This window comes from Mirounga angustirostris, unplaced genomic scaffold, assembly GCF_029215605.1.
Source record: "Mirounga angustirostris isolate CCGP_5_RB_7025 unplaced genomic scaffold, mMirAng1.0.hap1 SCAF_5, whole genome shotgun sequence".
In the NCBI taxonomy this organism is placed as follows: Eukaryota; Metazoa; Chordata; class Mammalia; order Carnivora; family Phocidae; genus Mirounga; species Mirounga angustirostris.
This window is the reverse complement of record NW_026991713.1, coordinates 89,589,963-89,598,507: the sequence shown is the minus strand read 5'-3', so window position 1 is coordinate 89,598,507 and position 8,545 is coordinate 89,589,963. Positions and strand designations below refer to the sequence as shown.

The window sequence follows — 8,545 nt, the reverse complement described above, 5'->3', positions numbered from 1 at the left end:
ATGCATGAACCTCTCACTCCATCACTACAATCACAACCGCCAGTTCCCTCCAAGTGTTTCTGTACTTTTATAACAGCAACTGAGAGCAGATGTAGGAAGACTGAGAAGAGACTGGGATCCGGTTCCCCAAGTTGCTCAAGAAGAGTCGGTGAATCCCCCGCACAACTCCTGAGTCCCAGAGACAGTGGAAAGGGTCGGGGCGGAGCCTGGAGTGGGGGCTGTCCAGAGACAACAGGCTGCAGGCGGACCCTGGTGGGAGGGCTGGGAGGCTGCTGTCACTTTATGAGTCCGCGGCGCAGAGTGAGAGTCTCCTGCGGCCGGAGGACCGCGGCGGGCTGGGCGCAGGGCATCCGCCTCTCGCTCACCACGCGGACCCCGCGTCTCCACCGGCAGCCTCGGTGGCGGCGGCCGCAGAGCCTCGCCCACTCCAATCCCCACCCTCTCCATCCTTAGCTGTTAAAGAACTGCAGCGCCTGGCACGTTCCGGGAGGACCCCCGGCGCAGAAGAGGAAAGGGAGCCGGCGCAAGGAGACTGGAAAGGCAGCATGCGCCCCCCGGGAGCAGCCTCGGCGCCCACGGTCTGAGGCGGGAGCCTCAGTTCGCCATTGTGAGCCGCCGCCGGGGGAACTCGCACGCGCCGCGGTCCCCCCGGGTCCCTTCTGCACGGTGATGGGGCACCTGCCCACGAGATCCCGCGGCGGCCGCCGCTTCCTGTCTCTGCTCTGGCTCTTTGTGCTGCTCAAGGTAGGGGAGCGTCCCCCCCCTCCGCCTCGCGCCCGGGCGGTCCTGCCCGCGTCCGCGCTCAGACGCCCGGGCTTTGCCGCGGGGGAGCGGCGCGCCCCGGGGCGCGATGGCCCGGCGGCTGGAAGCGCCCGCTGTGCAGCCTGGGTGCAAGCTTTGTTGTCCTTGCGTGTGCGTGTTCCCGGAGGTTCTGAGGGATGGGGTGGAAGAACAGGGAAGTTTGCTCTCTCCAGCTTTCACCCTTTGTGCTCTTTTACCACCGCTGGTATCCGCATCAAAGGTGGGCTTGTTAATTAGTGTTTCACCAGGCAAAATGAGGTCACTTTTCCTTCTGGTCACTGCTGCACCCCAATGCTGCTCAACCTTACCGCTCTCTCCCCAACGGTGTGTACGGCTGCTTTGTCTTAATTTACTTTCTCCTGGAATTATACACCTGGGGCTGAGCTCCCTGTCCTCAAAAAGACTGCCGGGGTGGTCGTGAGCATGGTTTTCTTTGAATAAGGAGTGTCAGCTTGAGCCTGGAGAGGACTCTTCTCCCCAAGTCTTCATCTTCAACCTGATAATTCTTTTCACAAAGTCTTTAGACTTTCCCCCACGTATTTACAAAGGCTGGTACCTCTAAATTTAAATGACAGAAAAAAATCTATAAAATTAACTTTTTTGAGTTTTCTTTGGATTATGCTGCTTTAGGCTGTTATTTTTGAGAAAGATGAAAGGGAAGGGGCTGCTTTTTTTTTTTTTTTAATCCTAGTTTGACAACTATACTGCACATAAAATCTTTAAAACAAATTTCAGCTAGATGTTTGCTTGGAAAGTAGTGTGAAGTTGTGAGGTAATTGTCTACCTCTTGTGTCTTCAGAGTGTCTAGTTTTGTCGTAGTCCTCCCTTTCCTGGCAAAGTAGTGTGTCCACAGGTGACTGGGAGCTATCCTTTCAGCACCACCGTACTACCTACCTTAGAAATGGACGAAACATTAATGGATGCAAATGTTTCCTTACCAAAGCGTCACTTTTTGCTTACATGCACCATTAATTATGAATGCTTGACAAGGAGGTAGTGGAACAGGACCAATGGATTGGGAACAGCATCAATTTTAAATATTCCATATTTTTATTTATCTTAATGGAAAACAGGAAAAATAGTTTCAAGGAGAAAGAGCAACAGAATGAATAAATAAAATTCTAAATTATATTTCATATGTTTTTACATTTTTCTTAAGTTGCTAATAATAATTTTATTTAAAATCTGGTAAATAACAAGCTTGGTCATGTGTTTTTATTATAGGAGATTGCTCTTTTAGCACACATCATAATTATATTAGACTTATTTAAATTTTCTATTAATTTTTCTAATTGTTAAATTCTGTCATAATTATTATGTCTATGCAACACTTGTCATGAATCCAAAGTGGGAAATTGCATCACCACACATTTTTCTAAGTAACAGCTAAGACTTACATGTATGACATCCGATCCAAACCCAACGTTTGGCACACTGCAGGTTTTCTTTTGAATTCTTCATAATGAGTGAGAATTTCAGAAATGGTCAAATAATGGGTTTGAGAGTGGGAGTAGAGTGCTGCAATTAAAATGTAAAAACTGTGGTGAAACTTCTAATGAAAACTTGATTTAGATGTGAGAAAATGCAGTCAATGTTGGCATAATGGTATTCTCAGTGACTGTAAGAGAGGTTCACCCTGTTCCACACAATAGGTGTATTTTTGCACATTTGCAGATTGGTGTCAATTATGGTTAACTGCATCACATAGTAAATACATTGATAAGGCTTGTCATTTAAATAAATATTGTAATGGGACAACTAATTTTGTAGAGCAAGTCATTACCCTTTATTTTATGTAAGTGCAGAGTTTGTGTCACCAGGATGTAAAGTATATCAGAGGAAAAAAATATATGTATATTTACTGAATACTCACCGTGCGCCAGTCAGTCTTCCAGATATTTCACATATGCTATTTCATTAATCTTATTTTGTTACAGTTGGGAAGTAATATTCAAAGCATTAAATTGGGCACAAAGCATAAGGCATTTACATTTGGGAGTAGTATATTACATGATAAGTTTGGTACGTCGTATAATCTCTTTCTAATTTGGAAATACATTTGCATTCAAGGTCCTGAATAAATGTCAGTATAGTAGACCTGGAAACAGTTCCATTATTAAATAGCACATTGTTGATTGAATCTCAGTGATAAGATCTGTGTGCTGAGTCAGAAACAATTTATCCAACCTCCCAAAAATCACCGTGGCTCACATTATGTCAACAAAGCTTTCACTACTCCATTTGAAATATCTTCTGTATAAGAGTGAAAATTCCTAAAAGCCATAAAGTTAGAGAAACCGAAATGGGAGGCTTGATTTATAGTTTTATCTTTTCCACAAATCAGGAGCTAGCAGCTAGGTATAAGTGATGGGAAAGTCTGAAAATTTGAATCTGTATGATTGGCTATAACCAATTTCATTGAGATAGTGTAAATGTGCCTGGACGTGGAAGCCTTTGTGCATCATTCCTTATCCATAGCTAAGTGATAGGAACATTTAATCAAGCATCTCAGATTGTCTAAGTCATCCACTGTAGATTATGAGGCTAATATCTGCATAAGCACAATGTTGATTATGAAATTTTGAAATTTCATAATCCATATTGATGGCATATATAAAAATAGACAACAAAAGTGGAACTCTATTATCAAGTATCCTGGGAGCCTACCAATCTGAAATTCTTCTACCCACATATGAATGTAAATGGAGTATTTATCTGATGAGTCTCCCTCTTGTGTATCTTCCCAGCATTCCCAGTGAAAACAATGTAATTTCCCTCACCTATCCTATCTTTACTAAACCTCTTCCTGAAAATTGCTTCCTGTATCAGTTCACTCAATATCAGTATTTTGTCAACTAAGATGCAAATTGTAGAATATGACATCATAGGAATTTCAATTCTGCCTTCCCTGAAATGGTGCTCATTAGTAGTCAAGTGGAATGTTTCCTTAAACTCATAGTCTTGGCATGAATCCTTCTTTCTTTCCTTAACCTCCTCTCTATATTTTCTTCCGGGTCTGCTCTTACCTGATATGTAATCAAAGAACATTAAATTTGAAAGAGGCCTTAATTATATTATCTGAAAAGATGTTTATGTTTAATTTTATAAAGCATGAGTGTTATGATGTTGGCCATAGTACTATTTAGGAGAAATATCCACTCTCCAAGGTCTGTCTGCCTTTCTCCACTTCCCTGTCTCTCCCTCCTTCTGCCTCTCCTTCTCCTTCTCTCCCACCCTTTTCTCTTTCACACACACACACACACACACACAAGAAGTTTCACTTCCACGTGGAGGTTTCATTCACATTTTATATTATACAATATTGGCCGATGAACCATAATCTTTTCATCTTTCTGGAGCAGCCTAACCCACCCTGCTCTCAATGAAGTTTGCTGTCATTAACTCCTCTGTCAACTGACTCCTTTGATAAATGTTGTTTCCAACCTTTTATTTTTACCTTATCTTCTTTTGTTTTTTTAGTGCTAACCTTTTCAAGAAACCCTTTCACATATGACATCCCCAGTAAGCTGAAGAATGTTCACTGGGCTGGGCTTCTACTGGGGATTGGGTAATAATCTTCCACTATATGCGTGTTTACCTTTGTTCTTTGTTGTGTGAAAGATTGTTGTTATATTAAAGAATAAAAACTTCACACCTTACCTCTGCCTTATTTTGGTCCATAAGAAAATACACATCTATATGGATAAATAATTAAAAATGACATAAGAGTTGTATTTTATTTTTAAATGTAGCACTATTTCTGGCATCTAAATAACCAACTTAAAGGTATTTAAACTCATAAGTACATTGACTCCTGAGCTTTATCAATATAATTCCAACTTAAGTCTTGAGGGTTTGCAAAGGCCCTTTGGTGTTGGATACAGGGTGCAGTTATTTAGACCATTGTGATTGGTAGCAGTGTGGCACAATAAAGGGTTAAGAGGAATGACCACAGATATTTATTTCTCATTTTCTTCCCAATTTAATACCTTCAGGTGCACAGTTCTAGTGCTGTTGCATTTCCACAAGTATAGATAGCCCCACTGCAATGATGAGCTTTACTAGAAAGCACCTAGTATGCTCATTTTATTACTCCAAATATATTTATTTTTGAAATAAAGGAAAGTATATTGTAATTTTTTGTCTTCCACTGTGCTTAGGATGTGGAATTAGGCAAATAGTAGAAGCTTCATAAACAGAATTGAAATTTGTGGCATTATACAGTTTCTGACTGAGAGGTGTTAAATACCATAATATTGACTTGTGAGCACATCTTTAAGGAAAGCATGAGAAAATTATCATTATGTGAATTAAATTATTATAATTACAATGCAATCATTACACTAAAAATAATAAAATGTTACCAGTTCTCTATATTAAGAACTTATTAAAATTATAAATCAAGGGTGCCTGGGTGGCTCAGTCGTTAAGCGTCTGCCTTCGGCTCAGGTCATGATCCCAGGGTTCTGGGATCGAGCCCCGCATCAGGCTTCCTGCTCAGTGGGAAGCCTGCTTCTCCCTCTCCGACCCCCGCTGCTTCTGTTCCCTCTCTCGCTGTCTCTCTCTGTGTCAAATAAATAAATAAAATCTTTAAAAAAATTATAAATCAAAATACCAATGTGGCTTTTTTCCAAAAATGTAGCACTCTTGGTTGCTCATTTATTCCCCAGTGTTACCTCAGCTGCTATGTGCTATCATCAATGAAATAATAGGGGAAATAGCTTTCATTACCTCTATATGTGACCCGCAACTTCAGCCAACACCCAGCTATGTAGGTCACGTTCTTGCTTCCTCTTCCATATCATCATTCTTCTGTGACCACTACCAACTACAACTGACAAAGATTTCTGCATGCTTCTAACAGAAATCCCTCTACTTTTTGCCATAACTTTGCCTTGAGAGATGAAGCCTTTTCTATACCCTAGTCTTGGTTCTATCTATGGTAGTGTTTAATCCAGGAGCATAACTCAAAGCCCTAAAGAACTCTTCTTTTTTTTTTTTTTTAAAGATTTTATTTATTTTTTAGAGAGCAAGCGAGAGAAACAGCATGAGAGGGGAGAGGGTCAGAGGGAGAAGCAGGCTCCCCGCTGAGCCGGGAGCCCGATGCGGGACTCGATTCCAGGACCCTGGGATCATGACCTGAGCTGGAGGCAGACGCTTAACCATCTGAGCCACCCAGGCGCCCCTAAAGAACTCTTCTATCATGGCCTCAAAGGCCCATTGGTATCAGCTCTTTCTGCTTAAATAAATATGCGAGAGCCTTCTTTGTGCACTTATGCCCTTAATTTGAGGAGCCAAAACAAGGTTAATATGGCACAAGTAGAATGAGCAAGAGGGTGAATGGGGTGGGATGAAGCTAAAGACAGAATACAAAGACTTGTATCTTCTTTTCTCCTGGTTGGCTCCAATAGGTTCCGTACCTTTTCTACCAGCTATTCAGAACGATATATAAATAACCTTATGAAGCGCCTTTCATGTAATCTACAACCACTAATTATTCCTAATTAGTAAGTTTGTCCCTTCACAAGCTTGTCCTAGATCTCCAGAGTGCCGATCCTTAGTTGTTTTTTTTCCCCTCTGAACATGGTGCTTTCCAATTTATTTCTATAAGTACGACCATATCTTATCCCTGTGTCAGAAAATCATTCTCAACTCTTTCATTTAGAATTTCATTGTCCAATGAAAGATGTCTACTTTCCTAGACATTCCAGTTACCTAAAAGGCCAACTCCTTTTACTTCTGAATATATTAAAACCACCAAACAAACAGGATATTTGAAACAAGGTTATAGTGATTTTGTGATAAGAAAGGTTTGTCCTTTTCTTTTTGTCAGGAAATTGAGATGAAAGAGGGGAAAATGATAAAAGCTTGGGAAAATACTTCGGAAACCAGAATTGGAAACAGGACTCTGAGTTTGAGAATTGTATTACAAATTATAAATATGCATAATTTCTGTAAGAAAATGAATATAGGGAAAATTAGGGACTCAAATGAAAAAAGTTTGAGGAAAACAATTGTATTGCAATCCTTCTATTTATATGCAAATAAATGTTTCATTATTGAATACTCTTCCTTTATTTTGTTTCCCACTCTTCCTGAATAGGAATGCTATGCAACTCATTTTTCTAACAAAACTGTTCCTGTCATAAAGTGAATTAAACGAAATGAATCTGGTAATTTTTGTACCCTTACCAGCAAATAAAAAGAATTTCTCTACAGTGCGGGGGTCCAAAATCAGAATTGTATTTTGCAATACTAACGTATATGTGATTTAAATGATGAATGTTTCCCTTTTTCTGTATCATCTTATTTAACTGTTTTTCAGATAGCTGAGACTTTGTTTTGTTTTTTTCTCTTCTGCCTGCCTTCTTTTTATAGTAGATTATTTATGTGTGAGAAATTATCATGGGTCTAATAGGCCCTTAATCCTGTTCCTTCATCATGGCCCTCCAATTGACTAAGTGAAATGCAGAGAAATTTCTGTCCCTTGTTCCTTTTGCCCTTAACCCATATCAGAGACTATCTATAGCCCTGTGTGCTGATTTAGATTGTGATTCCCTCTTGGTTCCTCCCACAGGAGCTTGTGATTGGCATGTAAAAACCAGATGTTGGATAAGAAAAGAATCTGTAGTGCCCTTTGCATATTTGGTCTGATCTGAGGTCTGGTTTTTAATGTCTTCTACCTTACTTTCCGAGTCAGAATTCTATTTTAACTCTAGCATTACTACCTTGTGATCCTGGCTTTACCTTCTGGTTAATCTCTCCCTATCATTTAAATTCCTTGAAAGAGCATCCTATAAACCTTTTTGGCTGACCAGTCTTTCCCCAAGGCCAGAATGGTCACATTGAGAGTTACTTTTCTTCTTCAATACGGCGTCTGTCTTTCAGATTCCAGGATAATGATTTGCTGTCCAATTCCATTCAGTTAATCAAACATCAATTGAATATCTATTGTGTGCCAGGAATTGTACTAGATGTTGTAGGTATAGGAATGGGTAACAGTCAGTTGAATCCTCACAAAGACACAGTGGGAAAATAGACATAGAAGAAGTCATTAAAATGTAGTGAGGTTTTGTTTGTTTGTTTAATAGAGGAAACCATGGTAATATGTTAGAGGAGAGACTATATCTCATGGTCTGGGAGATGATTTCTTAAAAGATGACCTGAGCTTAGCCTGAGTTAGGTTAAGAAATATGGACACAAAGAGAAAACTGCATGAACAAAGGCCCAATGTTGTGAAAAGCAGGGCAGTGTTTAGGAAAATACAAGTGTGTACAAAAGGAAAGGGAGTGGTAGATGCCAGATCAGGGAGACTCCTATATGCTGTGCCCAAAAGTAGGATCTTTATTTTCTAGGTGAAGAGGATCATTGAAGTGTTAGCCAACTCTCAGCAGAGTAAGATTTGCATTTCAGAGAGAGCTTTTGGCTGTAAGAAAAGTTAACCTGAAGGTAGAGCAGGCCTGGAAGCAGTTCAGCTAAGAGGTGATTATAATGGTCCGATTAAGAGATGACAAATGTTGATCCTAGGGTGTTGGGAAAGGACACTAAAATAAGAGAAACAATGTTAAAAAAATAGTGAAATTGACAAGACTGGCTAGATGTGGGGAGCTGGGGAGAAGGTAATTTTCATGCTAATTTCTAAATAACTTGACACCTTTGTCTGACATGTTGCAGTTTTAACAATGTGTCCTGGACAGTGTCCATTCTCCTCCAGCTCAGCTTACCCCCTTCGCCATCATGCTTA

The 8,545-nt window shown here is 40.3% G+C and overlaps 1 protein-coding gene across 1 annotated transcript in view; it reads left to right on the top strand.

The window, feature by feature from the left end:
* Positions 1 to 473: 473 nt before the first annotated feature.
* PTPRO (protein tyrosine phosphatase receptor type O) overlaps positions 474 to 8,545 on the top strand; it is a 241,860-nt gene continuing 233,788 nt past the window's right edge. The window contains exon 1 of the mRNA XM_064591529.1: positions 474 to 744. Within this exon, the coding sequence (XP_064447599.1) occupies positions 670 to 744 (75 nt within the window). The 5' untranslated portion in view covers positions 474 to 669. The remainder of the gene's footprint in view (positions 745 to 8,545) is intronic.